This window comes from Corvus moneduloides, chromosome 8 (genome assembly GCF_009650955.1).
Source record: "Corvus moneduloides isolate bCorMon1 chromosome 8, bCorMon1.pri, whole genome shotgun sequence".
Classification (NCBI taxonomy): domain Eukaryota; kingdom Metazoa; phylum Chordata; class Aves; order Passeriformes; family Corvidae; genus Corvus; species Corvus moneduloides.
Window position 1 is genome coordinate 14,210,866 of NC_045483.1, and position 26,674 is coordinate 14,237,539.

At 63.0% G+C, this 26,674-nt stretch overlaps 6 protein-coding genes across 10 annotated transcripts; 4 read left to right on the top strand and 2 right to left on the bottom strand.

The window, feature by feature from the left end:
• Positions 1-120: 120 nt before the first annotated feature.
• On the top strand, positions 121-5,286 carry UBTD1 (ubiquitin domain containing 1). Of its 2 annotated transcripts, none has more exons than XM_032115645.1 (3): positions 121-226; positions 4,021-4,248; positions 4,476-5,286. In XM_032115645.1, the coding sequence occupies exons 1-3, from the start codon at positions 157-159 to the stop codon at positions 4,859-4,861; spliced, it is 684 nt and encodes a 227-aa protein (XP_031971536.1). In that variant the 5' UTR covers positions 121-156; the 3' UTR covers positions 4,862-5,286. The 2 variants fall into 2 exon arrangements, with proteins under 2 accessions (XP_031971536.1, XP_031971535.1); XM_032115644.1 differs by lacking the exon at positions 121-226 and adding an exon at positions 1,085-1,265.
• A 1,071-nt stretch (positions 5,287-6,357) lies between these two features.
• On the top strand, positions 6,358-9,777 carry ANKRD2 (ankyrin repeat domain 2). The gene is given in 11 exon segments (XM_032115643.1): positions 6,358-6,568; positions 6,570-6,701; positions 7,094-7,207; positions 7,287-7,448; positions 7,636-7,743; positions 7,920-7,964; positions 7,966-8,019; positions 8,249-8,347; positions 8,476-8,574; positions 8,852-8,950; positions 9,040-9,777. Coding segments are annotated over 11 exon segments (1,152 nt in total). The 5' UTR covers positions 6,358-6,433; the 3' UTR covers positions 9,145-9,777.
• A 140-nt stretch (positions 9,778-9,917) lies between these two features.
• HOGA1 (4-hydroxy-2-oxoglutarate aldolase 1) lies at positions 9,918-12,968 on the top strand. The gene is made up of 7 exons (XM_032115642.1): positions 9,918-10,271; positions 10,856-10,984; positions 11,073-11,200; positions 11,314-11,448; positions 11,621-11,717; positions 11,839-11,972; positions 12,566-12,968. Exons 1-7 carry the CDS (start codon positions 10,043-10,045, stop codon positions 12,713-12,715), a joined length of 1,002 nt encoding a protein of 333 aa, XP_031971533.1. The 5' UTR covers positions 9,918-10,042; the 3' UTR covers positions 12,716-12,968.
• A 69-nt stretch (positions 12,969-13,037) lies between these two features.
• MORN4 (MORN repeat containing 4) lies at positions 13,038-16,702 on the bottom strand. Of its 3 annotated transcripts, none has more exons than XM_032115651.1 (5): positions 16,620-16,702; positions 14,888-14,985; positions 14,645-14,759; positions 14,450-14,559; positions 13,038-14,295 (listed from the first exon to the last, which is right to left on the bottom strand). In XM_032115651.1, the coding sequence occupies exons 2-5, from the start codon at positions 14,952-14,954 to the stop codon at positions 14,147-14,149; spliced, it is 441 nt and encodes a 146-aa protein (XP_031971542.1). In that variant the 5' UTR covers positions 14,955-14,985; positions 16,620-16,702; the 3' UTR covers positions 13,038-14,146. The 3 variants fall into 3 exon arrangements, with proteins under 3 accessions (XP_031971542.1, XP_031971541.1, XP_031971540.1); XM_032115650.1 differs by having other exon boundaries at positions 14,888-15,534; positions 16,620-16,687; XM_032115649.1 differs by lacking the exon at positions 16,620-16,702 and having other exon boundaries at positions 14,888-16,598.
• Positions 16,703-17,192: 490 nt separating this feature from the next.
• Positions 17,193-24,653, top strand: PI4K2A (phosphatidylinositol 4-kinase type 2 alpha). Its single transcript, XM_032115641.1, has 9 exons — positions 17,193-17,633; positions 20,185-20,385; positions 20,633-20,764; positions 20,848-21,001; positions 21,607-21,668; positions 22,142-22,241; positions 22,496-22,629; positions 22,912-22,971; positions 23,108-24,653. The coding sequence occupies exons 1-9, from the start codon at positions 17,241-17,243 to the stop codon at positions 23,267-23,269; spliced, it is 1,398 nt and encodes a 465-aa protein (XP_031971532.1). The 5' UTR covers positions 17,193-17,240; the 3' UTR covers positions 23,270-24,653.
• An 886-nt stretch (positions 24,654-25,539) lies between these two features.
• On the bottom strand, positions 25,540-26,670 carry AVPI1 (arginine vasopressin induced 1). Of its 2 annotated transcripts, none has more exons than XM_032115648.1 (3): positions 26,404-26,670; positions 25,815-26,109; positions 25,540-25,734 (listed from the first exon to the last, which is right to left on the bottom strand). In XM_032115648.1, exons 1-3 carry the CDS (start codon positions 26,492-26,494, stop codon positions 25,665-25,667), a joined length of 456 nt encoding a protein of 151 aa, XP_031971539.1. In that variant the 5' UTR covers positions 26,495-26,670; the 3' UTR covers positions 25,540-25,664. The 2 variants fall into 2 exon arrangements, with proteins under 2 accessions (XP_031971539.1, XP_031971537.1); XM_032115646.1 differs by having other exon boundaries at positions 25,540-25,630; positions 25,667-25,734; positions 25,815-26,670.
• Between the last annotated feature and the right edge of the window lie 4 nt (positions 26,671-26,674).

The window sequence follows — 26,674 nt, forward strand, 5'->3', positions numbered from 1 at the left end:
CCGCCGTGCGCGTGCGCGGGGGCGGTGCTGGCGGTCACGTGCGCCCGGGGGGCGGGGCGGGGCGGCCCCGCGCGCACACCGGGCCCCGCGCGCACGGGCGGGCGCAGCGCGGAGCCGGCGCGGCCCCGATGCCGAGCGCCGCCGGTCGGCCCCGCCATGGGCGGCTGCGTGGGGCGGCAGCGCCGGGAGCGGCCCGCCGCCGGCGGCAACGCCCGCAAGCGAGCAGGTGAGCGGGGGTCGTCCTGGCTGGGGCACCCACGCGATCGCGGTCACCGGGGCGGGGAGGGGGGTCCCGTGTCCCCCTGGGGGTGGCGCGGGAGGAACGTGTGCACCGGAGGAGCGCAGTCCGCCACGGGAGGACTCCCCCCTCGCACAACCCCAGGAGTCACACTGCGCTCTCGGGGTTCCCGGACCCCGGGGGTCCCGGTCCGGTGCGCGGCCTCGGGAGCGGGCGGGCACCGCGGCTCCCGTCCCGGCGCCCCGGAGGCTTTGCGGGGTAAGGGCTGGGGTGCGCAGCGCGTCCAGCTGAGCCCTGCCAGTTCCCGGCTCCTCCCGGGAAGGTGGTGTCCTGGGGGGACTGCAGGGTGGCGGGTGCTCCCGGTCTGCGCTCGGAAGCGTCCCCCGGCACGGCGCGTCCTGCGAACGGCAGGGTCCTGCCTGCTCGGGATCGGTGCTGCCCCGTACACCGGGCTGCTGCCGGCGGGCGCGACCCCGTCCCCGCTGCCCCGGGGCTTCGGGAGGTGCGGGTCGGACAGGGGGCGGCTGCCGGTCCGGGGGAGCAGCGGCGGCCCAGGGGGGCTGGTGCAGCCCCGCGGTCCCCCGGAGTTACCGGTAGCCGAATACTCGGGTGCCATGAGGCGCTTCCCCGTGATGCCATCCCGGAGGGTCCCGGGGGCCGTGGGTATGGGTACGGTGGAATTTCGGCGGAGAAGCCGTGGGCTGGTAGGATGAATCACGCCTTTCCCTTGCCGCCTCCCGACCGGTACCGTCGCAGCCGGTAATTACCGTGTTTATGCCAGAGCGGTAGTGGGCGGTGGGAGAGGAGGGGCAGGAAGCGTGTGCCCGGGACGGGACGCCCTGGTCCTCGCCCGCAGCTGGGATGAAGGAGGGAAGGGCGTTCTCCGTGGGAAGGTGCCCGCTGCTCCGGCAGCACATGCAGGGTGCCGTGGCAGCCGGGCTGGGCTGTGCCCGTGCCGTGGGCAGCCGCCTCCACCGCGCGGGGCTGCAGGTGTGCCAGCCTGCCCCGGGGATGCCCTCCTGGTATGGTAAGCCACCCGGCACACTTTGCCCCCCAGGAGTGCCTTCTTGCGGGCATCAGTGAGGCCTCGGGTCCCTGGCTGACTGTTCCCTCAGCTTGGCGGGATGTGAGGCCGCTGCTTCGTAGCTCAGGCTGCTGTGAGAGGGGGTGGGGTCAGATCCCAACATCTGGATCTGTGTGATCCCCTCCTGTGCCAGGCAGCAGCTGGCTGCAGAGCCTGTGTCTCCATCCCCACTTGCTCTCCTGTGATGGGTCATGGTCCCTTCCTCGTATACTGCCAGCAGTTGCTGTTGCTGCTTTCTTTCAGTGTGTCCCTTCCCGGGAGAGCAGGGCTGTCCCTTGTGCCAGGTGCCCTGGCTGGTTCCTGCCTTTGCTTGCATGGTGCCACCAGCCCATGGGAACTGCTCAGCAGGTGGTGGAGGATGAAGCAAGGCTACAGCTGCCCTCACCAGCAGTATGGGGACACTGCCCTGGGCCAGCAGATCCTAGTACATGAGGACCTGCTGTCAGCAGGGAGGGGGGCTCTTCCTGCCCACCTCTGCTGTCACAGGGGCCCTGCAAAGCAGCCTGGCCAGCTCCTGCCCTGGCTGGGGCCTGTTGTGACCCCCTGTAGAGGGGTCCTACCAGGGCTCCCAACAGCAGGTGACAGTATTGTCTCTGGGGTGGCCAGCTTACCGCAGCAGGAGCTGGGGATGCCCATGGCATGCAGCATCCCAGCCCTGCCTGGCTCAAGAGCGGACCAGCCAGCACTGCTGGAAGCAGTGGTGTGTGCCATCTGGCTGATGTCTTCTTCAGGGCCTCCAGGACCTGTCAGCTGGGGCTGCCTGAGGCTCCTGCAGACAGGGAGCAAGCCCCAGGGCAGGGAAGCCTTCAGGTCACATCCTCGTGCCTGGGGGTCCCTCACCAGGCCACCCCGGGGGGCTGAGCCACGGGCAGGGTGCTGCAGGTACAGGGCAGGAGGCAGGCAGGCTGCCAGCCAGATTCTGTTGGCTCGAGTCCGGGCACAGTGAGCGGATGGACCTGTCTGGTGGTGCTGCCGTGGAGAGTTGCACAAAGGGCCAGGAATAGAGCAGCAGGAGGTGATTAGAAGGTGCTGGCCCGGCTGGGCGGTAGCAATAAATAGACGAGGCTTAAGCCCCTGCCTACCTGGGCAAGGCTGCTGGGCACGCCTGTACACACGAGGCAGCCACAGCCTGCCCCTGCTCTCTGCAACAGCTGACCCCCACAGCTCTGATCCTGCTGCCTCCCCGGGCCAGCCTCTTCCCTTTGTTGCAAGCAGAGCTGGGGGAATGGCGCTGGCTGGGAGTGCTGGCCAGGAGTCCTGTGATGACACGTGCCCCAGCCCACTGGCCACAGCAAGGTAGGGACATGGTCCCAGATATGTCCTTCAGGCTGGCTCTGGACACTTCTCCACTGCCCTCCTGGGGCAGGTGTTGCCTCTGACCTTGCTGTGTCCTGTGGTGCTGCAAATCCCTCTGGCCCAGCACCGTGACTGCTGAATCGGCAGCACTGGCTGCAGCCGGCTGCCCTTGCTCCTCCAGGGATGTGGGCAGGATGCTGCCTCCCAGGGATGCTCAGCGCCCAGCCCTGAGGTAGCTGAGCACCTGTGCCCCTTGGGGATCCTTGAGGTGGGTGCTTGCTGGGAAGCAGATGCTATGCCGGCTCCAGTGGTCTTGGGTAGGGTGAGGCAGGGCTGGTACAATCATAAAGGTCGTGTAGTGCCTTGTGTCACCACACACTTGCTCAGAAACAGCTGTCTGGGGAACTTGGCTCAGCCCACAGCTGGCAGTGGTGGCTGTCTCCAGTGGCTGGGGTGTGTGGCATCACCTTGCCTGATAGGTCACTGTGTGGGCACGGGCATCTTCCTGCCCAGCTGGAGCCTCACTTTACCCTCGTCCTGTCCCCACAGGAAGGGGGCCGTCTGGCCAGCTCAGGGAGAGGGGTGACAGGAAGGAGCTGTTATCATTCATTGTCCTCAGCTCAGCTGGGAGTGACAGCTCCTTCCTGCCTCACGTGTCCAGCCTGGCCGTGGGGCCGATGGGACAGGGCTGTTCCCACAGGGCCAAAGCCCAGTGTAGTGAGGGCATGGTGGTGTGGGACTGGCACTGGCATGGCTCAGATCCCTGGACAATGCTGGCTGCTGAAGGGCTGCGGGGACATGTCTGGGGGCTGTTTTGTGGAGAGCCAGCTCAGTTCAGCCCGTTGCTGGGACAGCTGCAGTCTGGCAGTAGTGCCTTCTGTCCCCCTGATGCCCAGGACGCTGTGTGCCTGCTGTCTTGCCTGCAGCTGGTCCCTGTCATCCTGGGGTGGGCAGAGGGGACAGTGAAGTCCTGACCCCCCCTTTGCTGCAGCTCAGCCTTTGTAATCCCCTTCTTGTTCCAACTCACCAGCTTATTTCCTGGCTAATTCCCCAAGCTATAAATACTGCTCTGCCTCAAAGGGCCCCGAGGCCCTGTGGCCGCCCCACAGGGCAGCGACTGATCCCCCTAACATGGAAGCAAGAGCCCTTGGCCCCTCTGAGGGCAAAGGGTGTCACTTGGGGGAGCAACTGCTGTGGGGCCAGTGGGATCTTGGGCAGGGCTAGCTTTAGCCCAGTTCCCCCTTGCTGCATTGGGGACTGTTCTTCACTGGGCAGGGTGATCCCTCAGACCCTTGCTGAGGTGCAGGAAGTCCCCAGGAAGAACCTGTGGGTGTGGGCAGGTGGGGGACTCAGGGCCCAAGGGGGAACCCTGTCCTTTGGCTGAATATCTCCCCCTCCTCAGGCCGCAATGAGCCTCTGAAGAAGGAGTGTCCCAAGTGGAAGAGCGACTACCCCATGACAGACGGGCAGCTGCGCAGCAAGCGGGACGAGTTTTGGGACACGGCACCCGCCTTTGAAGGCCGCAAGGAGATCTGGGATGCCCTGAAGGCAGCTGCCTATGCTGTAGAAGCCAATGACCACAGCCTGGCCCAGGCCATCCTCGATGGAGCCAGCATCACCCTGCCCCATGGTGAGGGTCAGCACTGGGGGAATGGGTGGGGTGTGTGCTGAGTGCCCCATATCTGGGCACACAGGAGTCCTAGGCTGGAGTAGAAAGGGGCTCCCACCTGCTATCCAGAGCTCAGCCCAGCCAAGGGGAGCAAGGCAGGCTGTGCCACACTGCTTAGGGTGGCTCTGTCCACATTTGGGTGGTCCATGGGGATGCCCACTCTTAGCATCTCATCCTGCTGTCCCCAGGGTCCCTGACGGAGTGCTATGATGAGCTGGGCAACCGGTACCAGCTGCCCGTCTACTGCCTTGCACCCCCCGTCAACCTGATCCTGGAGCGGAGCGAGGAGGAGGCGGTGGAACCAGTGGAGCCTCTGCCCAACACCCGGCGGGAGTTCGCCCTCAAGGTGCGCCTCTCCACCGGCAAGGACCTGCGGCTCAGTGCCAGCATGAGTGACACCATCGGGCAGCTGAAGAAGCAGCTGCAGGCGCAGGAGGGCATTGACCTGGCCTGGCAGCGGTGGTTCTTCTCAGGCAAGCTGCTCACTGACCGCACACGACTGCAGGAGACCAAGATCCAGAAGGATTTTGTTGTGCAAGTGATTGTCAATCAGCCCCTCCCACCCAGGAACTGAGCCACCCCCTACTGGTTGAGGGGAGATGGCAGGGGTCTGGGGTACAGTGGCACCTCTGGGGATTCCCTGTGCTGTGTTCCAACGCATCTGGAGCCACTCCTGCTCCCCCCTGAGGCTGCCCAGAAAGGTCTGCATGGGGCTGTGCCACCGTGGTGGCTCCCCTTGGCTGGGGACACGGGCAGGCGCCGTGTTTGCTGCAGGAGGTTCGAGACCAAATGTCTCTGGGGCTGGGGCTCCTCTGCCAGGCTGTGCCAGCAGGGAGAGACTGTGACCCACTGGGCTCTGGCTTCCCCTGGCCAGGAGACCCATGGGGTGCTGGGCTGGGTGGAGATGTCTCCCCTCTGTACATAGTCTGTATTTATCAATAAAGCCTTTTCATCCTTCCTCTGGCCTTGGGGACAGGCTGGAGGGGGCTGTAACCCATAGCCACGGGAGGTCCCTGTGCTTGTCCTATATCTACTCCCATGTCAGAATGGCCACAGGGTGGCCAAGGGTAGCCTGGACAACTCAGCTTTGTTCCCTAGTGCCACCCTGACCCTGTCCTGCCAGCCCTGGCTGGTTGCCTGCCAGGACCCTTTCCCAGCATTACCAGCATTGACTCATTGTCATTCCAGCTGCTTCTCAGTGTGGGGTCACCACCTCCCTTTCCTGGTGCTTCCCCTCTGGAGATTTAAGCCTATGTCTGCCCTTGAGCTAGGTGGGACAGTCCATGGAGGGGAAAAGTCCCAAGATGACCTTCATGGCCACCATGGCCTGCCCTGGTGAAAACAGCATCTTTCTGCTGTGGCACCCAGGGGACAGGGCACCCAAGGATGGCCCTGGGAACTGCCCAGGAGGGTAACAGTGACGTGGCTGTCTGTTCCTCCCCCGGGTCCTGTGCTGGTGGACAGTGCCCAGCGCATTAACTGTCCTGGCACAGGGCAGTGTTGGCCTCATCTTACAAGGGGGGAGTGCTCAGGAGATTTGAACAATGTTCCTGCTGCCGGGAATAGCTGCTGGCTCTGCCTGTTGGCCCCACGTGAGGCCAGTCTCCTGCTGCCAGGCTGCCATGTGCAGTGAGGGAGGCCAGGCAGCCACGGGGACCCTGGCAGGGCTGCTCGGAACGTTCCACACCTGAGGTCATCCTCTAAAGCTGCACAGAGGGGCCGTGACTCCTGGCATCTCATGCTGCCTGCTGCTGGCTAAGAGGCTTGAGAGGACCCATTGCTTCTCTTTGGGGTGGGCAGGCCCCCTTCCTGCCAAAGGTGCCAGGGAGCCTCAGGCTGTGTTGGTGGCTACTGCAGCATCTGGTTGCACAGAGATGGGGTGATGGGAGCCATGGGAGCATCTTGCTTGTCCAGGGTCGGTGGCACAGGCATAGGTGCCATGCCTGTGGGATGGCCCTGGATCGTGTCCCTGCTCTGCTGAGCCTCTCTTGATTGGCTGTCACAGGTTCTGCACACCCCAGCTCCCCATAACAAGCACAGGTGTCCTGGTCAACCCGGGGTGGGGGGGGGGGGGGGTGGTTCTCTTTAAGAGGGTGTGGGGCTGGAGAGGTGAGTCAGGGCCACCAGAAAGCAGGCGGGTGAGCTCATGGCAAAGCTGCCCCAGTCATGTGGAGCAGCCACAGCTGTTGATGCCCTTGGACTGTGGGACAGAGGGGCCAGCAGCATAAAGCCCCAAGGCCAACGAAGCCGCCGGCAGCATCAGGAGCCAGGACTGGGCACTCCCTGCCTGTGGTAGCAAGGAGAGGAGGACACATCCTGCGCAGGACTGTGCACTGCGGGCAGACATGGAGCTGGATGTGGAACGGGCCAAGGAGCTCATTGAGCAGAAGCTGGCAGAGGAGGAGGAGGAGGAGGTGGGTCCATAGGGCAGGGGGACCTTCCTGGGCTCTAGTAGGAACCCCCATTGCGCTGTGTCCATCCTTAGGGACTCCGATGTGAGGAGGCTGGCACCGACCTTGCCGTCCTGGGGGATATAGCAAGGTGTCCAAGGGCTCTCAGGGGGATCAGGTTCCCAACCCAGCAGCTCCAGCCCATGGGGCAGAGCTGAGCAGCAAGCAGGTGCCCAGCTTACCGAGCAGGGTGGGGAGGCAAGTGCAAGCCCAAGAGCTGCCAGGCACCCCCGTAGACCTCAGCGGCGAGCTGGGAGCCCCGCGCAGAGCCACCTCCCCCGGCAGGCTGGGCATGGAGGCAGTGGGGCTGCTCTGTGGCCAGCCAAGACCCTGCAGCACCTGCTGTGCCTGTGCAGAAACTCAAAGGGGATGGTGCACGGGAGCCGCCGGCCGTGGAGCGTATGAACACACCTGAGCTGGAGGAGGAGAAACGCTGTGGCCCCAGGAACAGGGGCCTTGAGGCCATCAAGGTGAGTGGATTGGGGTGCGGGGTGGCCAGGGGTGGCTGGTTGCACAGAAGTCAAACGGGGGACTGTGTGTGCTCACCAGGGCCAGGAGAGGGTGCGGAGGAGTTCAGTGGATCTGAGGCGGGAGATCATCGACGTGGGCAGCATCCAACGACTCATCGAGCTCCGCAAGCAGCGCCGGCAGCGCCGGGCAGAGCGGGCGGCCACCCCCGAGCCCACCCCGCCACCTGAGCCCCTGGAGATTGTACGTCAGGGGGTCCCAAGATGCGGGAGGGGGGCTGCTGGGATAGCGGCTGGGCCACCCACAGGCCAGCCCCCGGGTCACCCTGCCAGCCAGAGACTTCCCTGGGGAAGCAGGGCAGGGGGCCCCCATGTTGTCCCCTCTCCTGCACCCCTGTGCTGCCCCAGCCCTGAGCCTGTCCCATTACCAGGAGGGTCCTGTGGAGCCAGAGACCTTCCTGCGAGCTGCTGTCCAGGGCAAGATGCACGTTATCGAGAAGTTTCTGGCAGATGGTGGCTCCCCCGACACATGTGATGAGGTAGCTTTCCTGGCAGCCACTGGCTGTCCCCTGCCTATGCCATGCCACCATATCCTGCAGCCATGCCCCACTGTGCCTGTGGGCAAGGGCTGAGATCCCTGGGACAGGGCTGGAGTACAACCAGACTGGGCCAGGGAAGATGCATCTGTCCGCCAATGTGCTGCCCTGTCCCGCAGTTCCACCGCACAGCCCTGCACCGCTCCTCACTGGAGGGACACATGGGAAATCCTGCAGAAGCTGCTGGACAGTGGGGCCACTGTTGACTTCAGGGACCGGGTGAGGCTGGATCCTGCTTCCAGCTGCATGCTGGTCTGAGCATCTGGGTGTGGTGCAGCCAGAACTACAGCAATATTGGGGACCCTGCAGTGGGGCAGTGCTGTCCCCATCACGGAGGTGGCTACAGGCAGGGCTCTGCCAGTTCAGCTCGAGCACGGGGACCTGCTGGGGCAGGGGACAGACACAGGGTAGGGGTGTCCCCCACCATGACACAGCACTGTATGTCCAGCTGGACTGCACCGCCGTGCACTGGGCCTGCCGGGGTGGGCACCTGGATGCTGTCAAGCTGCTGCAAGACCGTGGGGCAGACCTCAATGTGAAGGACAAGGTGAGCAGGGCAGAGCAGATCACAGGGTTGGGGCAGGAGCATACCCTGGAATACCAGAGCTGACCCTGTGTTGGGTTAGCAGGTGTGGGTGCTGATCCCCCCTGATGTCCATCTCATCCCCCCTCAAGCTGCTCAGCACACCCCTTCATGTGGCCACCCGAACCGGACACCTTGACATTGTGGAGCATCTCATCCACTGTGGGGTGGATGTCAATGCCTCAGACAGGGTGAGTGCTGCAGCCATGCAGGCATCACTGGGTCGCAACACAGATCCCCCTCCCTTTGTTGACCCCTCCAAGGGCTTCCAGCACCCACAGTGGGGCATATCTGGACACACACATCCCTGCCCCAGGGTGGCTGCAGCCACAGCCAGGTCTGGGACAGGCACAGTCCCCCTTGTCCTGGTGGAGGTTGGTGTGCTGGGAGCTGGGGAGCAGTGCTTGGGGCAGGCAGAGGGTCCCTGTCCCTGGACCACGATCTCCAGTGAAGCTGTGTCTCTCACAGGAAGGCGACACAGCGCTGCATGATGCCACACGGCTCAGTCGCTACAAGATCATCAAAATGCTGATCCTGCACGGGGCTGACATGATGGCCAAGAATGAGGTGAGCATGGGGGGGCACCTCTGAGGCTATTTGCTGCCCCACCATGTCACACCACCCTGTGCCCAGCCTCTCTCTGCCCACTCTTGCAGGCTGGCAAGACCCCGACAGACCTGGTGCAGCAGTGGCAGGTGGACACACGCCAGGCGCTGGAGACCAAGGAGCAGCCGCAGGGGGAGATGGAGGTCCCAGCATGATGGCACCAAGCAGGGACCAGAGCTGGGCTCAGCTCCAAGCAGCAGGATCCAGACAAGACTTGTCTGTGTCAATAAAAGTCAGCAAAGAGCAGCATTTGGCTCCAGGTGGCTGTGAGGTTGGGCAGCCTGCACCAGGGTTGATGCGCCTGGGGAAGATGGGTTATCCTGGGAGCAGGTTTATCTGGCAGCATGTTGAGCCCTGCCTCCTATGACAGGGACTCAGGTATTGGTGACACAAGTGGTTCAAGGGCAGGACTCCTCGCTGCAGGACACCCTGATTGCTCACAGTCCTTCAAAGTCCCACCTGGGCAAGCTCAGGGAGGAAAAATACATGGAGGGCAGCTCAACCTGAGTCCATGCTGTGCTGGAAGCTGGGGCTGTGCCAGAGAGCAGCAGCTGTACCCCTGCTGGACAGCCACTCTGTGGGGTTGGATGGCTTCTTGTTCTTCTGCCTTTCCCGCTGCAGTCACCCTTGGGGGACACATGGTCACTTTTCAGGCTGGGACACATGCTCCCTAAATGGAAATGCTCACACTCACCCGTTTACAGGAGACCCTACACTGACGGCTGGATCAGGTGATCCCTGACCAAAGCCCTGGGACTGCTTGCAATGCCTGATCCCTCCCTGGCCTTGCAGCCCAGCCCTGTAGGAGGCAGAGGGATAGCTGCCAGGGTTGGCAAGCAGAAGGGAAAGCACAACTGGAGTGGCCAAAGCTCACCTGGAGGGGTGCTAAGCTCCTGCAGCCAGCTCCTGAAGGGGGAAGAACATCCTGAGCTCATCTGGTACCACCCCCATGTCATCTACCCAGCAGGGTTGCAGGTCCCTCACGTGCCCTGTCAAACATTAACAGCCCCTCGGCGAGGCAGACAGCACAGGCAGCAGCAGCACCCAGCCACCATGGCATTCAGCAGCCGCCTCACCTCGTTCCTCCGGCCCGCCCTGGCAGCTCTGCAGTGGGCAGCCCCCAGGCAGTGCCGGGGGCTCAGCACCCCCCAGGGATCAGAGCCCTCACTCGATCTCAGGGGCATCTTCCCACCCCTCGCCACCCCTTTCTCACCCTCACAGGAGGTGGACTATGCCCAGCTGGAGGGAAACCTGCGCCGCTACGCCAGCATCCCTTTCAGAGGTAAGCGCTGCCCACTGTCCCTCTCCGTGCAGGCTCCTGTCAGATCCCTGCCTGCCACAGAGGCTGTGCAGCAGCACGCAGGCAGCCTGCCAGCTTCCCAAGGGTGCTCAGCCTCCAGCCGGACTTCGCTCCGGGTCTGGCAACCCCTCGGGTCACCCACCTGGGGCCCCTTGCATGGCACGTGCCCGGGCACAAGTGTGTGTCCTTGCACAGCCCTGCCACACGCCAGCACGTGCTTGCACACCCGCTCCACACATGTGCGGGCTTGAACCTGTGCACTGCCCTCCCATGCACACTCACACATTCGTGGGGTATGTATCTGTCGATTGCCAAGGGCAGATAGATGATAGGAGAGGAGCTGCAAAAGAGGTTGCAGCCTCACAACAGTGTTCCCCAGAGTCTCCTCTCTTCTGACCAGGAGGCCAGGGCTGCAGGGATTTAGGCAAGAGAGGGCACACTGAGGACTGCAGAGCTCTGCCTGGGTGCTGGCAGCAAAGATGGGAGTGAGAGTAATGGGGATACCTGACATTCCTGGCACCCTTCTCCTGTGCCTGAGCCCTGCCCTCCCCATATTTGTGTTCCAGGACTGGTGGTGCTGGGCTCCAATGGGGAGTATCCATACCTGGCACCCCACGAGAGGGTGGAGGTGGTGAGCTGCGTGCGCCAGGCTCTGCCCAGGGACCGCTTGCTGCTGGCTGGCTCGGGCTGCGAATGTGAGTGCCTGTGTGGGCAGTGTGGGGGGCAGTGCAGCGGGCATGTGTCCCCCCTGGAACACTCCTCACCCTTCCGCCTCCTCCCCAGCCACCCAGGCCACCATCGAGCTGACGGTCAGCATGGCAGAGGCAGGGGCTGATGTGGCGCTGGTTGTGACACCCTGCTATTACCGGAGTGCCATGACCACTGCTGCCCTGGTCCATCACTACACAGAGGTGAGCCACGTCCAGTGCCTGCCAGCAACCGCAGCTGGGGCAGCAGGAGAGGGATCATGTCCACTGTGTCTCCAACCCACCCCAGCTACTGAGCTCTGCCTGGCTGTCTGCAGGTTGGCAACGCATCCCCCATCCCGGTGGTGCTCTACAGTGTCCCTGCCAACACTGGCCTGGACCTGCCCATAGACGCTGTCATCACCTTGGCTCAGCACCCCAACATCATTGGGATCAAGGACAGCGGTGGGGACGTGAGTGGAACAGGACTTTCCCAGGACTGCTTACCACCAAACCTGGACCTAAGTTGGGAATGGGGAACTGGGACTTGCAGCCCTTCCCTGGACCCTAGGGCTGCCAGCAGGCACCCTGCAGCAAGGGGGACAGGGTGATGCCTGCCCCAGGGCATAGCATGTCTCTCCCTAGATCACCCGCATGGGGCTGATGGTCCACAAGACAAGGCAGGAGGATTTCCAGGTGCTGGCAGGATCAGCCGGCTTCCTGCTGGCGAGCTATGCTGTGGGTAGGTGCAGCTGCCCATCCTGGCCTGGGGACACTGGCAGGGGGAGGCAGGGGAGGGACTGGGAGGTGCTGGCTAGGCACAGCATGCTGAGCTGGCTGCCAATGTGTCCTGGTGTCTCTAGGTGCCGCTGGGGGGGTGTGTGCCCTCGCCAATGTTCTGGGTGACCCGTTGTGCCAGCTGGACCACCTGTGCCGCGAGGGCCGGTGGCAGGAGGCCCGTGACCTGCAGCACCGCCTCATTGAGCCCAACACGGCGGTGAGCAGGCAGAGCCCCTCGGATGCTGAGGGGAGAGGGTGCCAGGCTATGACAGAGCCAGGGGGAGGCAAAGGATGGAAGTCCCTGGGGCTGCAGTGGGTGGAGGGGTGGTTCAGGGGGATAGGACGGCACAGCACCTGGCCAGTGAGCCGAGATGGGCTGGAGGTGAGAAGATGGGAAATGCCAGCCCTGTCACGTTAAGGAACAGCCTGTCCACTGGCACTGGGCACCGCCTGACCCTCTGTGAGAGCCTTGCTGACTATTTATAGGCAGCAGTGTGTGTGTGGGGGAAGAGCTGCTCCTTCCTGGGCCCCTCATCCCACTGTGGAGTGGCCTGTCCCTGCTGCAGAGCCCAACGTGCCACAGAGCTCCTGCGTAGAGTCCTGTGTGGGTGTGCTCTGCACCCTCACCCCACAGTGGGCACTTCATGGGGTGCTGAAGCCACTTCACACCTTGCCAGCCTTGCAGCCCTGCATGGGGAGGACAGGAGTGATGGCAAGCAGAAGAGCAGGGCCTGCACAGCAGAGCCCCTAGAGCGTGCTGGCCCATGGGAGCCAGAAAGCCCCCATGCCCTCCCTCCCTCCCTCCCACAGGTCACCCGCCGGTTCGGGATCCCGGGGCTGAAGAAGGCCATGGAGTGGTTTGGCTACTATGGGGGTCCCTGCCGCGCACCCCTGGCCCCTCTGAGCCCTGCCCAGGCTGAAGAGCTGAAGAGCACCTTCAGTGCCAATGGCTGGTTGTGAGGTGTTCTCCATCTGCCCCTTTCCACACCAGGAAGGTACAGGAGTCAGGGACCCTGGGAACTGGGGATATGCTGGGGACATTGGGAGGTGGCCAGGAGAAGGCCGCCCCTGTTAGTCTTTCCTGTTGGAGAGGGCTGCTCTGGGCAGAGTGGGTAGAGGGGGGCAACCCCAGGCCAGCCCCCAGGGTCCTGTTGTCTTCACCTGGGAAGGAGTGGATCCTTGTGCCATGAATAAACTTGCCATCTCCTCTCTGTGTCTGCAGTCTTGTCTGTGCAAGGCCCCCGCACTGTCTCTGCTCCCAGCAAAAACAACATGGCACGGGTGTTTGGCAACATGGTTTACTCAGCTGAGGCCTGTGCAGGCAGCAGCACAAGGCAGGGTCACAGCAAGGCACGGGACCCGGTGCAGGCAGAGACTGGCAGGGAGGGCACAGCCCCTGCAGCCCTGCACTGGGCGGTGAGGGCTCCCGGGACCCCTGTGCCACAGCCAGCCAGACCGCACCGGGGGTGAAGGTGAGCGTGTAGTGGGGAGATGAAGGATGCATGTGGGGGGCAAGATGGGGAACTGTGTGCCCCCTGCCTGCCCCTTCGCCATACCTCTATCCCCTCCTGCCCTGCCCAGGCCCCCTGCTCCAGCCCTGGCACCCCACGCAGCCCTGCTCATGTCCCTCATTCCAGGCTCCAGCTGACCCTTCTCCTTGCTCACCGTTGTACCAATCTCCACCAGAGTGCAGCAGACACATGCCAGGCTGGGCACTCCCCAGTCCCCCTTGGTGGGGATGCTGCTGCTGATGTCCCCAAGGCAGTGGGTGGGTGCATTGGCACAGGGATGAGGGGAGCACAACCCATTGGCTGGCCCTGAGAGCAAGCTGGGTTCTTTGGGGACAAAACGTCACCCTACCCTGGGCATACAGGGAGATGGCCAGTCACCCAGAGCTGAGGGTGCAGGCCACAGGGTGCCTGGGGTGCCCACCCTGCCTCCGGACCAGGGCAGGAAAGTGAGCCAGGAGCTACCCCTCTGGGGGCACGTGGTTCAGTCAGCAGCTTCCAGCCAAGGCACCCTGGCAGTGGGGTCAGAGACCAGCCTCTACCCCCCTGCTCCATCCTCTGCAACTGGCTAGCAGCCCTAGTGGTCCACAGTCTTCCTGGGGGGCAGAGGGGCCAAGCCCCTGTCACACTGTCCTTCTGCTGCTCCAGCAAGTGCCAGGGCTACAGCCAGAAAGGGAAGGCACCACGGCTGCCCCAGGGCACTTGGGTGGAGAGCGGAGGGTTCCATCCCCTCCAGCGGCAGGGGTTGGCAGGAGGACACTTGGAGGGAACGAAGGGCAGGGAGGCACCCAGCAGTGCCACATCCCTTCTCCAGGGCCAGCAGGGCCAGCCAGTGCCCAAGTAGGGGGGTCCCTGCTCTGGTGGGAGGGGATGCGGGGCACCATCATGCTGTCAGGCTGTGGGCAGACTTGGAGGCGCCCTGGGCCCTCTGGATGATGGCCGTGCACTTCTCCCGCCGCAGCAGCTTGTTGTTCTCAAAGAAGCCCTCGTTGCGGGGCACGCCGTGGGAGCCATCGGGGAAGGTCAGGAGACCTGGGGAGGGGAGGGAAGGGCTGGAAGTGAAGAGGCAGGGAGCCGCGCCGACCGCAGATGGGGCCAGGGAAGGAGGGACGAAGTGGGAGATGCTGGAAGGGGCTGTGCTGAGCAGGGGCCGTGCAGATGCCTGCACCATGCCACCAGCACTCACCGAAGCCATACACGCGCCCGCCTTTGAACTCGCCCTCAAAGGTCATGTTGTCACAGCGGGTGAAGACTCCAACGCCACTGAACTTGCCCTGCACAAACTCCCCCTCATACCTGTGTGGGAGGATGTCCTGAGGCAGCTGCTCCCCACGGCAAGTGGGAATGCCTGAGGAGGTGTATGCAGGAGTGGGGTGCTCACCTGGAGCCATCAGAGAAGGTGAGCACGCCGCAGCCGTGGAAGAGCCCGTTCTCAAAGTGCCCCACGTAAGTAGTGCCATCAGAAAACGTCAGCTGCCCGATGCCGTGCCTGCGACCTAGGTGAGAGCAGAAATGGGCAGCACTGGACAGAGGCAGGACCTGCCCCAGCGTGGAGCTGGGCAGAGATGCGGGGTTTGCTTGTACCCCAGCACGGGTGGCACCGTCCCCTCCTGCCACATCTCACCTTCTTTCCACTCGCCGCGGTACTCCTCCCCATTGGAGTAGGTGAAGGAGCCTTTGGTGAGGGTCATGGCAACAGCCTTCGGCACAGCAGGACAAGAGCTGGCAGGGAGAGGCACAGAGAGCTGCTGGGCAGGGAGAGCAGCCCGGCTTGCCCAGAGCCCTTGCATCCTCTGGGCTCGCAGAGAGGCGCCTGTCTGCCCTGGGGACAGCTCTGCTGGGGCACAGCGCAGATGAGGAAGTGACCCCAGGAGTACAGCTGCCCTGCCCAGGCTCTGAAACCCCAGCTGCCAGGTTCGGGTTGCTGCCCGCCCACTGCAGGGCTCAGGGAGATGTGAGCCCACGGGGGTCACAGCCCTGTGAAATGTGAGTGAGTGGCAGGAAGAGGAGTGTGGCAGGAACTGGCTGTCTCTGGCATGGCACTCCAGCAGAACTCCAGAGGTCTTGCACTGTGCAGGCTCAGGCCAGGGGCCACTCTCAGCTTTGCTGGGGCAGTCCCAGGCAGAAAAGAGGGTTTTGGAGTGGAGATGCTTGCTGGGCTGTGCTCAGTGGCAGTTCTTCAGGAGAGGGAACAGAGAGCTTGTGGGGTTTCCAGATCCAGCATGGGATGGGCAGACCTGGTTCACCCTCAGGGATGAGTGGACACTCCTCCTAAGAGGGACAGCAGAGATAGGATCCTGGGGCTTCAGGGCTTTGCTCAGCTACCCAGGGTTTGCAAACCTGCCTGCCAACAGCAAGCAGGCCCCGAAGCCCTGCACATCTCACAGAACCCTGCCACGCAGCACAGCTCTCCCCAGCACACAGGGAAGGCAGGTGGGCTGGGCGCTGCCTCACCAGCAGCTGCCGGTGCAGCTCAGGCAGTGCCAGTGACGGGAAGGGGCTCCCCGCCTCCAAACGGGGTCTATGGGCTTACACCCGGCTGCGCATCACCCAAGAGATGGGTACTGAACCACGCGAACCAGCAGGACGCGGCACTCGGGAGCACAACAGAAACTTGCCAGGGCATTGTGTCCAGAGAAACGGCCCCAGCGAAGGCGAACAGCGACTGAACAGTGCTCTCTGCTGATGGGAGGGACGGGGAGCGCATCGCCGGCTCCCAGCCTGCAGCCTGCCCAGCCATGCCAGGCGGAGGAGAGGGTGCTGCCGCGGGCTGTGAACTCGGCCAGCACGGCCTGTGACACTTCACCCGGACGACAGCCCCCCACGAGCACTCCAGCCTGGCCAGCAGCCGGACGCGCCCGCGCTGGGCTCCCACCACCCAGAGCCTGCACGTACCGTGCCCGCCGCAAGCAGAGCAACGCGCTCAGCACAGCCCGAACCGCACAGGGGCCGAGGGGTGCCCGACCCCGTTGAGCCACACACCCCCGGGCAAAGGCACGGACGTGCTGCCCGTAGCAGCACCCGCGGGGGATGCGCGCACACCCCACCCGGAGAGTGTGTCCGGGGGCGTGACCGCGCCCACGGGTGATGCACCACACCGCGATGTACCAATATCCCGTCGTGTCCCTGTCCCCATGGGTGATGCACCCACACCCCGATGTGTCCGTGCACCCACACCCCGCCGTGTCCGTGCACCCACGGCTGATGCACCCACACCCCGGTGTGTTCATGCACCCACGGCTGATACACGCACGCCTCACCACCGGGACACGCGTGGCGGTGCTCACGGGCCCGGTGCGTGCCCAGGAGCGGGGCGGGCAGTGCGGGCGGCGCAGGAACCCGCGGCCCGCGCTCACCTGGCTCCGCGCTGTCCGCCTACACCGCTTCCCACCACGTCCCGCCGAGGGGCGGTGGCGGCCACCGCCCCTGCCAGCACCCCGCCCTGCCGGGCGGTGCCACGCCGCCAGCGTCCATCCCCGCTCGCCGTTGGCTGTCTCCACGGCAACCGCTAGCAACGCGGCTGCTCATTGGTCAGCTTCGCAGCACGCCCTCGCCGTCGCCATCTTTGTGTGGGGCAAGGAGCTCTCCGCCTTGGGCGTGGCTGCAGAGGGGCGGTGCCCTCGCCCTGCCGCCATCTTTGTGAAGGGCAGCAATGGGCACGGCCACTCCAGCGCGTCCATCTTTGTGCGGGGCACCGGCGCCAACCGCCACGGCGGGGGTGTACGGGGAGCGAACACACCCTGGCCTCCCCGAACGAACGGTGCGAGGCGCGAGAGCCTTCGAGCCCGCCCCAGCGGTATCATGGCCGCAGCCGCCCCCGCAGTTCCCGCCGGAGCGGCCGGGATGGGCGTGGCGCGACGGGGGACGGAGCAGCCAACGGGGTGTGGCGGGGGCGGAGCAGCCCCTGGGGATGGGCCGTGACGCGGACGGAAGCGGAAGCGGCAGCGGCGGCACGGCGGGGCCGGGCGGGCGGCGCGATGGACGAGACAAGCCCGCTGGTGTCGCCGGAGAGGGCGCAGGGCCCCGACTACGGGCTGCCGGGGGGTGCCGTGCGCGCCCTCCCGCCCGCCGCGCCCCCGCCGCCCTCCCCTCCCGGCTCCCCTGGTGGCCGCGACCGCGAGCGGCAGCCGCTGCTGGAGCGCGGGGCGCGGGGCCCGGCAGCGGCGCAGGCCCAGGCGCAGGCCCAGGCGGCGGCGGCGGCGGCGGCAGCGGCGGCGGCGGCGGCGCAGCGGGAGCGCAACGACTTCCCCGAGGATCCCGAGTTTGCCGAGGTCGTGCGGCGGGCTGAGCTGGCCAGCGAGCGCGGCATCTTCCCCGAGCGCATCTCGCAGGGCTCCAGCGGCAGCTACTTCGTGAAGGACCCGCAGGGGGTGAGCTGGGCCCAGCCCTGCGTGGGCGACCCAGGGGTGGTGCCGCCCCCGTGGCTCCGGAGACCTGTGGGCTGAGCGGCGCTGGCCGGGAGCGGGACGCTGGCGGGGGTGACCAGCCGTGGAGGGCTGGTAGGAGCGGCCGGAGCAGCTCTGGGCTTCCCCGGGGAGAAGTACAGTGGGACCAGCAGCGAGAGTGCGGGGGAGCAGTGTCTAAGTGCTGATTCAACCTCTTCTGTGGCTTTGTGCCCAAAGAGGAAGGGTCACCCCCTCCCCCAGGCCCGTGCATCAGCATCTGAACACAGCGACTCCAGCCCCAGGGCTGTGACTCCGTGGGCTGAGCTGGTTTTGGCCTGTTTTTTTGAAATGAGTGAGATGTCTTCTCTGTGGCCGTGTGGTTGGTATAGTGGAGACAAAGTCCTTGGCATGTAGCTGGTCCCCTATAGATCTGGTGAGCTGTGTGGCAGCCGTCTCTGTGCCACTGACTAGATGTGTATGCAGCACAGGCTAGCTCCCTGCCTAATCACTTGAGCTGTTGCTTTTTCCTGTGGCTGCCTTGCCACGTGTGTGCTAGGATGCTTCCAGGGAAGCAGGAGTAAGCTCTGTGGTCTGGTGTGTCCTAGTTTTCCTGCCCTGGGTGAAACCTGGCTCCTGGAAGCTGTGCCACGCAGTTCCAAGCTGAGCTGATGGCGTGTGGGGAAATACATGCTTCTTGTGCCACAGCCTTGCTCCCTCCTATTGCCCAACATGAGACCTGGAGTGAGCAGCCAGATGAGCTGCCTGGGGATTGCAAGTCGGAGGCTGCCTGGCTGTAGGAGACCTGAGCTCAAGGACGGCTGTTGGAGCATGAGTGTGAGGAGTCAAAGTCTGTGTACTGCTGGCGCTGTCAGCTGGCAGGTCCCCCAGACTATTTGCTGTTGGCAAAGGTGGTGTGTGACTGGTTTCTGTGGTTGCTGCCCAGGGTCACTAAAAATGTCCCGCTGTTGGCACACGAGAGAGTGTAGCGCGTAGGTACTGTGGGCAGTGGGGGAAAGATATTGGGAGGAAAATCTTTTCTCTTTGATTATTTCTCTTGGGGCTGCTGGGGCCTGAGCTGTTCCAGCTGGGCTGTGCTGCCCAGCCCCGGTGGTTATGATCACTCCACTGCCAGCTGCTCCTCTGTGCTGGCCGGGCTCCCTCTGCCTTGCTGCTGGCACCAGGTAGACCTGTTTTCCCTGTCAGTGCTGCTCTCAGCACGGGTCTGTCTGCTAGGGGATGCTGTGCTGCCAGGCCTCTGGTCTCCGCTTCCACGCTGTTCCTGCCTGGCTGGGTCTTGCTCTGCTGGACTGGTTTCATGGAGCACAGGGCTTCATGCTGCCAGAGCTCCTGACAGGCCTCTTTGCAGGCATATATCCAAGGATGGGTTAACAGTCACGTGGCAGTCGTGTGGGGCTGGTGCGGGGGATTGCCTTCCTGCCTGCCTGGGGAAAGTGGCTCCAGCATGTGATCTGGGCATGGCGCAAGTGATCCTGTTCCCTCAAATCCTTCCTTTCTGTCTTCCTGGTGGACAAAATCTTGGTTCTGCTTGCTCTGGCCTGGCTTTTGGTCCTGGACAGACTGAGATTGCATTGAGGTTCCCTGCTGAGGCACTGGGACTCATGTTCCACTTCCATGTTCTGGCAGGAGCTCAGCTTGGGGAAGTGACACCCACTCAGGCCAGGGCTGGCACTAGCCATGGGATGGAGGCCTGGTTGCGCGTGCTGCTGAGTCACCCCAGAGCAGGGGCTGCCAGCCCCCCAGGGATGCCTGACTTGTGGAAGGCCCTGCTCTCATCTGTGTGGTGTGGCAGTGCTGGCTCAGCAGTGGTGCAGTGCCCCACACAAGGCTTCTGTGCTCTCTGCAGCAGTGGGATACTCTGCTGTCCCCACTGTTGGGTCGGTGTATGCAAGGCTGGACTGAGGGGCTGGGAGTGCTGCTGGTACCAGCTGGTGGCCAGTTTGGAGCTGCCTGTGCCCTCTCATCCACAGTGTACCCAGAGAGTCAGCCCTCCTGCTGGGCCCCCAGCACAGAGCCCTGGCTCCTCAGGGACCCTGCAGCTGCTTGGCTGTTATGGTCCTTTTCCTCTGGTCAGTTTGGGATCAGCTCTGTTCAATGGATTTTTGAGCCAGGGCCGGGATTGCTATCCCTGACCCTCTCCTGTGTGGACATAATGACCAACGATGAGCAGTAGCTCTCCCTAGCCATCCAAAGGTCGCTGGAATGAGACTTATGTGTTTACCAGGAGACTGCATCATCACCGGTGTTTTTGGGACAAATTGGGTATAAAGGTCTCTGGGCAGCACTCTGGTCTTGTGGGATGGGGTACTGGCTGGAGAGGTGTCCTTCCCAGCTCTTCCCACCTCCATATCAGGAGCTGTGAGGTTTTGCCTGGTCCCAAAGGCTGGTTATTATCCTAATGAGGGGCAGTTCTGGACCTGTTCCGTAGTGTCCCCACTGTGGGCCGGCTCACGGGCTGAGGAAGGTGTCCCAGCTCTACCAACTGCCTGGACTCAGCCCTCTTCTCTCCCACTCACAGAAAATCATTGGCGTCTTCAAGCCCAAGAATGAGGAGCCATATGGGCAGCTGAACCCCAAGTGGACCAAGTGGCTGCAGAAGTTGTGCTGCCCGTGCTGCTTTGGGAGAGACTGCCTTGTCCTGAACCAGGGCTACCTGTCGGAGGCGGGTGCCAGCCTGGTAGACCAGAAGCTGGAACTCAACATTGTTCCCCGCACAAAGGTGAGGGGACAGCTGCTGGGGTCTTGTTCTGGGGAGGCTTTTGTGTGCTTCCACACAGCTCTGCTTGCACCTTGCCTTGTGCCACTGCTGACCTAGGAGATGGAGTGCTCTAGACCAGGACTGTTCCTGCTCAAACCCTGGGGATCCTTGTGCTGGGCAGAGCTGTGGGAAATGTTGTGTCTTGGTTTTATGAGGCAGTCTTGTGACTTGCCAGAGGCCCCTGCTGACTGTGCTCATGTCCCTCCAGGTGGTGTATCTGGCCAGTGAGACCTTTAACTACAGTGCCATTGACAGGGTGAAGTCCCGAGGAAAGAGGCTGGCCCTGGAGAAGGTGCCGAAAGTTGGCCAGCGCTTCAACCGCATTGGTCTGCCACCCAAGGTAGGGCTGCCAGCCTCTGTGCCTGCCTGTTGGCACCCCCTGGTTTCTGTGGCCTTCTGTAATACAGCCTGTCCTTGCTTCAGGTGGGCTCCTTCCAGCTCTTTGTGGAAGGCTACAAGGATGCAGACTACTGGCTGCGGCGGTTTGAAGCCGAGCCGCTCCCGGAGAACACTAATCGGCAGCTGCTGCTGCAGTTCGAGCGGCTGGTGGTACTGGATTACATCATCAGGAACACAGGTAGGGCCAGCTGCCTGGCATTGGATGCTGCCTGCTCCTTCATGTCCTACTATGCTGGAGAAAGAGGAGGGAGATAGGGTCTTGCTGTCTTTTCCCAGCACCTGAAACTCCTCTCCCCTTGGTTGCTGCCACATGACATCTTCCTCTAGGCAGAGTGCAGCTGCTGGGCTGCCCACCACCTGAGGCTCTGGCTGCTGGCCTGTGTTCTGGCAGATCTGGATCTACCACAGTGCTCAGGTGAAAGTTTGCCAGCTGTGAGGATCCAGGGACATCCAGAAATCAGGCACCTGACTGTGCCCCTATATTCCATTTCACACTGCATTCCTGAGTTTCTGCCAGGCTGGTAGGGGTTGAAGTTGCACTCTGGGGAAGGGGTTGAAGTTGCACTCTGACCTTTCTCTTGGGAGCTGGCAATGTGGATCTCTAGGGCTGGCTGTGAGGGGCTTGATGTGGCTTCCCATGCCTGCAGCAAGCTTAAGGACTTAGGGGTAGAGTTTGAGCCTAAAATGTCTGTCTCACTTCTGGGTCAGAGGAGGAACAGTCTTCTGCCCAGCATGCTGCAGGGAGGCCCTGGTGCTGACACAGCTGGTTTTATCTCCCTGCAGATCGGGGCAATGACAACTGGCTCATCAAGTATGACTGTCCCCTGGACAGCGCGGGCGTGCGGGTGAGTGGCTGCTCCTTGGCAGGGGCTACATGGGGACTCTGCTCCTGGAAGCTGCCCGCTCGGCAGGCAGGACAGGAATTTCCCATCTGGCTTGGGTTTCCAAGTGTGTGGAGGCCTGATCTTGTCTCCTGGGCCTTTTGTTACCCTTTGCATGGATGGTTTGTGGCCTAGTGGGACTTCATGAGGATGGATGCAGCTGAACTCTGTGGGGGAAACTGGTGTTGCTGGGGGAAACTGGTTTTGCTGGACCTGTGCATCTTTGGAGTGAGGCCTGGGGGGGAAACAGCTTTGTCCCCCTTCCCACCCAAAGTAGACTATGTTTCCCTACAGTCAAGGGACCGTGCTACAGGCAAGAGGCTGCCGTGCCTCTGTGGTAGCCAGGGCAGAGATCCTGACAGTGGGGCTGCAGAGAGTAGGAGAAGGACTGTTCCTGCTGGGAGGACCTCCTTGTGACATGCTTCACTTCCTTCCAGGACAGCGACTGGGTAGTGGTGAAGGAGCCCATCATCAAGCTGGCTGCTATAGACAACGGTTTGGCCTTTCCCTTGAAACACCCGGACTCATGGAGAGCATGTGAGTCCCTCAGGCTGTGCCAAGGCACCATGGCAAGCCATACAACTCCATGCTTGGGCATCCTCCTCAAGGACTGTAGAGGAGAGGGCTAGGGCTGTGCCTCTGCAACTTCTGGGTTCATGGGCAGCTCCTCAGCAGAGACTGTAGAAGGCAGATGCTGGATCCTGTGTCCCAGATGCAGAGAATCTAGCACACCAGATGTGGCACCGTGTGTTGCTTTTCCCAATTCTAATGTCTCCTGCTTCTTCCCACAGATCCATTCTACTGGGCATGGCTGCCCCAGGCCAAAATCCCCTTTTCACAGGAGATCAAGGACCTGATTCTTCCCAAGATCTCAGACCCCAACTTTGTCAAGGACCTGGAGGAAGATCTGTATGAGCTCTTCAAGGTGAGCTGGGGGAGTGGGTGAAGATGATGTGGGAGGAGGAAGAGGGAGTGGTGTTGGGGAGCTCCCTGTCAAGGTTGCAGGAAAAGAAAGGTGGTCAAGTTCCTGACAGCATTTCTGAGCTGAGGCACAGCAGGGTTATACTTCTGCCAGGAGCTGAAGATTCAGTGTGGGGAGAAGCAGGAACCCCATGGGACAGGAGGAGGGGCTTGGGGAATAGGTATCTTGTGCATAGCATGAAGCAGTGGGTGGATCCCATTGTGTTCTTCATTCTTTCTCTTGCAGAAAGACCCTGGCTTTGACAGGGGACAGTTTCACAAGCAGATTGCTGTCATGAGAGGCCAGGTAAGCTGTGCATAGGAAAGACAGCTGGGTGAGGTAGGAAGCCTCATCCTGCCTGCATGGCAGGAAGGGTGCTGGTGTGGGTGCTCTCTGTTGCTCTGGCAGGGCAGCTCAGGCCTTGCTCTGTTGTGCCATACAGATCCTGAACCTGACTCAGGCGTTGAAAGATGGGAAGAGTCCACTGCACCTGGTTCAGATGCCACCTGTGATTGTGGAAACAGCGCGCTCCCACCAGCGCTCTGCCAGTGAGTCCTACACGCAGAGCTTCCAGAGCCGGAAGCCTTTCTTCTCATGGTGGTAGCTCTGGGAGCCACGGGCAGGGCTTGGCCACCTTGGACTAGCACTGCGAGAGGAGCTGGGCCACTGTTGGCTTCTGTGGCTGGGACTCGACCTTCAGGGTAGAGCGAGCAGGTGTGGCTGGAGGAACCTGCAGCTGAACTGGAGGCGCCAGGCAGATTGGGCATGGTCCCTCCCCAGCTCCACTGGAGCTTGGTGCCCTGCCTGGGGCAGAGGCCAGGGGGAAGGTATGGGAATCTGCCAGGAACTGTGGCATGGCTGGGACCCTGCCCCTGCCTCTGTTCCTTGGCCTGCATGTGGTTCTGAGCACCCCTGCTTGGGGCTGGGATGAACAGGCTGCCTGAGCCAGGATCCGTCCAGCCCTTTACACCAGCCACTGGCCCTTTTTTTTCCCCAACATGCCAGCTGCCGGGTTGGGAAGGCCTTTAGCAGGTGATACCCCCTCTGTTTCCCTGAGGGTGTGCTGTACTCCTCCACTGTCCCTCCCCTGCCCCAACCCCGTGCACGCTGCTTTCCTCAGGGGGAGTTCCTGCTGCCCACTGGCGTAGCGGGGACCGCAATGAACGGCTGTTCTCTGGCTAGAGGCTCGAGGAGGGGACATAAGAGGGACAGCATGGGACTGGCTTGGGTGCAGTTAGACATTAAGGGGAAAAAGGTGCTGGCTTGTCCCTGTGAAGAGCAGGCGGCTTCACAGAGCTCTCCCATGGGACCTCTCCCCTTCTGCCCCAGTCCATTTCTCCTGCCTGGTCTCCATGGCGGCTCTTGCTTGACTTTTTCCCCTCTCCCAGCAAGCTCCCTGGCTGCTGTGCAGCCAGCATGGTGCCAGCCTTGTCTGTGCCTAAGGACCCTCTTGAGGGGCAGGGGCTGCCAGGGAAGGGCTGGAGGGGCTCTTCTGCCACGTGGCTGGGAGCACTGGGGGACCAGCATGGACTCCTGGATGCCCTGGAGCTGACAATCTTGCAGGCCTGCTGTGGGTGGGGGAGGCAGGGAGCCCCTCTCTCACCAGCAGCTGCTGAGCTTGTGTTGTATAAAACAGTACCAGGGCTGCTGCCTGTACCCGCTTGCCTTGAGCTGTGGCTTCTCAGGCTGCTAGGGAAAGTCGGTATTGGGTCTTGCTGTCCTGTTAGCCCATCTTTGGGGAGTGAGGGGGATGAAGGCAGGTGAGCCTGGGAGAGCAGAGCAGCTGCTTTGTCTCCTGCAATGGGGAGGGGGCTCAACATTGGCTGTGTAAGCACAGAGGGGGCAGGAATGGAGATCCCAACTCCCCGGCCAGGCCCAGCTGCATTTGACTGACCCAAAATGTATTGTTCTAATGCACTGTAGAAATGTATGTAATGTATTTAAACCATGCAACCATCTGAATAACAGAGCTGCTGTTCAGCTGGCTACATCTGCGCCTCTGCAGCTCCCTGGAGCAGCTTGGGGCTCCTCGGCCCATGGCTGGTATCCATATGTACCTGCACAGGGATTCACTGGCCTCCTGCAACTGCTGGAGCTGCTGCAGGACAGAGTCCCTTTCCTATCTGCTCATGCTGGGCATTGAGGGCAACCAGCTGCCCAGGCTGTCCCTTGGCATCCTGTGTCTGCAGGTCCTGCTCCAGCCTCGCCTGGGCCCAGCGGCTCTCGGAGAGGAAACTCTGGAGGCTGGAGATGAGGCTGCCCAGCTGCTGCTTCTCTTCCTCGAAGTGGCCACATTCAGACTGTAGAGCTGCTTCCTGCAGCTGCTTTTCCTCCTTCAGCCACAGGACCATGGCCTGGAGCTTTGCTCTTTTGGCAGTGAGGCTGGACACCTCCTGCTTCAGCTCCTCCAGCTTCAGAATGTCCCCCATGATTTCTCCATTCTCCTGGGCGCTACACTCCTCCAGCTTGGCCAGCTGGTCTTCCAGCAGAGAAATCTTTCCCTGGAGAATCTCTATTACCTCTTCCAAGCATTCCTTCTCCTGAAGGGCAGCATGTAACTTGTTCTTCAGTTGTCCCTGTCACTGTGCCAGGTCAGTTACTGTGTGAGTGACTGTGCATTGGAACAGATTGCCCAGAAAGGCTGTGGAGTCTCCCTCACAAGAGGTATACAAGAACTATCTGAATGGAATCCTGTGGCATCTGCTCTAGGCTGACCCTGCTTAAGCAGGGAGGTTGGACCAGATTACCCAGAGGTCTGTTCCAACCTGACCTGTGCTGTGGGGCTGTTCCCCTTACACTAGGTGCCGTACAACGTCCTGGACCATGGTTCTGCCACTCTGGGGGAAGGCCAGGGATGAGCAGGACACAACCAGCCACCACCGTCCACCCTTTATTAACCATTCATTGCACCCTGCCCAGTACACTTAGTGTCCTTGAAGAGCTGCTCTCCATGGCCCAGCTGCTCTCCATGGCCCAGCTGCTCTCCATGGCCCAGCTGCTCAGTGCTGCTGCATGGACCCTGAGCCTGTCTCGGCCCCGCAGTCACCCTCCAGCTTCTTCTCCACGATCCTACGGGGAAGAGGTGTGTGTTAGCGACGCGGCCCGGCCGCGCTTTCCCTGGTTGCGCCGCCACCCCGGGCCGCACCTACCGAAGGTGTTCGAAGCGCCGTAGCGCTGCCATCCCGCCGCCGGGCTGGGCTCTTCGCCGTCGCCGCAGCCGCCGCAGGGCCCGCGCCATGCGCCGCTGGCCCGCGTACCGCCAGACGAGGCGGGCGCGCTCCTCGGGCCGCTCGGCCCCGCCGCTCCGGAACAGGCTCCGCAGCTCTAGCAGCCCCACGCCCTGGAAGATGTTGGCCGAGGCCCGCTTACGGGCGCGGGCTGCGGGCGCCGCCTGTCCCGGAGAGTCGCTCACCACCGAGGCCGGAGTGCCCATGGCCCTGGCCGCTGCGGGCACCGAACAGTCGGCGTCAGACTCCGGTCTCGCCGTCCGGTCCGGTCCGCTTCCCCCGGGATCCGGGGCGGATGCCCAGTGAGGAAGGGCGGGCATCGGGGGAAGGGCGGTCCGGGGCGCCGGGCAGGGGGCCAGCCGCGCAGGCGGGGCCGCCCGGGAACGCGGGAGACGCCCCGGCTCGGGCCGGGGCACGCAAGTCTGGTCCCGCCCCGCCCGGGGCGCTGGGCCCCGCCGTGACCCACTTTCGCTCCGACACCGCCCCGCGCCCACCGGTCCCTCGCACAGACCTGGCGGGGGCGGCTCCGCCTGGTGCCCGCTGCGTTCCCGGACCCGCTTCGCGCCACCGCACCGGGGTCCCGCCGCGGCCGCGCGCCCCATTCATCCGCTCGCTGCGCGCCGCCCCGCCCCGCCCCGCCGCCAATCCCCGCCCGCCTCCCGCTGCCAGGACCAATCGGCGCCGAGGGGCGCGGCCGCGCCGCTCCGCTGAGGAGGCCACGTGGCGTGGGTGACGTCACGGGCGGGGTGCGAGGCCCCGCCCCGGGCGGGGCCACGCCGCGC

Coding starts and splice junctions, on each gene's coding strand:
- HOGA1 (XM_032115642.1), top strand. CDS start 10,043: ATGGCATTCAGCAGCCGCCTCACCTCGTTCCTCCGGCCCGCCCTGGCA. Junction 11,449..11,620: donor TCAAGGACAGCGGTGGGGAC/GTGAGTGGAACA, acceptor GTCTCTCCCTAG/ATCACCCGCATGGGGCTGAT. Junction 11,973..12,565: donor TCATTGAGCCCAACACGGCG/GTGAGCAGGCAG, acceptor TCCCTCCCACAG/GTCACCCGCCGGTTCGGGAT.
- UBTD1 (XM_032115644.1), top strand. CDS start 1,100: ATGAAGGAGGGAAGGGCGTTCTCCGTGGGAAGGTGCCCGCTGCTCCGG. Junction 1,266..4,020: donor GGGGATGCCCTCCTGGTATG/GTAAGCCACCCG, acceptor CCCCCTCCTCAG/GCCGCAATGAGCCTCTGAAG. Junction 4,249..4,475: donor CAGCATCACCCTGCCCCATG/GTGAGGGTCAGC, acceptor TGCTGTCCCCAG/GGTCCCTGACGGAGTGCTAT.
- PI4K2A (XM_032115641.1), top strand. CDS start 17,241: ATGGACGAGACAAGCCCGCTGGTGTCGCCGGAGAGGGCGCAGGGCCCC. Junction 17,634..20,184: donor TCGTGAAGGACCCGCAGGGG/GTGAGCTGGGCC, acceptor TCCCACTCACAG/AAAATCATTGGCGTCTTCAA. Junction 22,972..23,107: donor TTGCTGTCATGAGAGGCCAG/GTAAGCTGTGCA, acceptor TGTGCCATACAG/ATCCTGAACCTGACTCAGGC.
- AVPI1 (XM_032115646.1), bottom strand. CDS start 26,494: ATGGGGCGCGCGGCCGCGGCGGGACCCCGGTGCGGTGGCGCGAAGCGG. Junction 25,735..25,814: donor CGGCGCTTCGAACACCTTCG/GTAGGTGCGGCC, acceptor TCTTCCCCGTAG/GATCGTGGAGAAGAAGCTGG.
- MORN4 (XM_032115650.1), bottom strand. CDS start 15,053: ATGCAAGGGCTCTGGGCAAGCCGGGCTGCTCTCCCTGCCCAGCAGCTC. Junction 14,760..14,887: donor CCGCGGCGAGTGGAAAGAAG/GTGAGATGTGGC, acceptor GCTCTCACCTAG/GTCGCAGGCACGGCATCGGG. Junction 14,560..14,644: donor ACCTTCTCTGATGGCTCCAG/GTGAGCACCCCA, acceptor CCTCCCACACAG/GTATGAGGGGGAGTTTGTGC.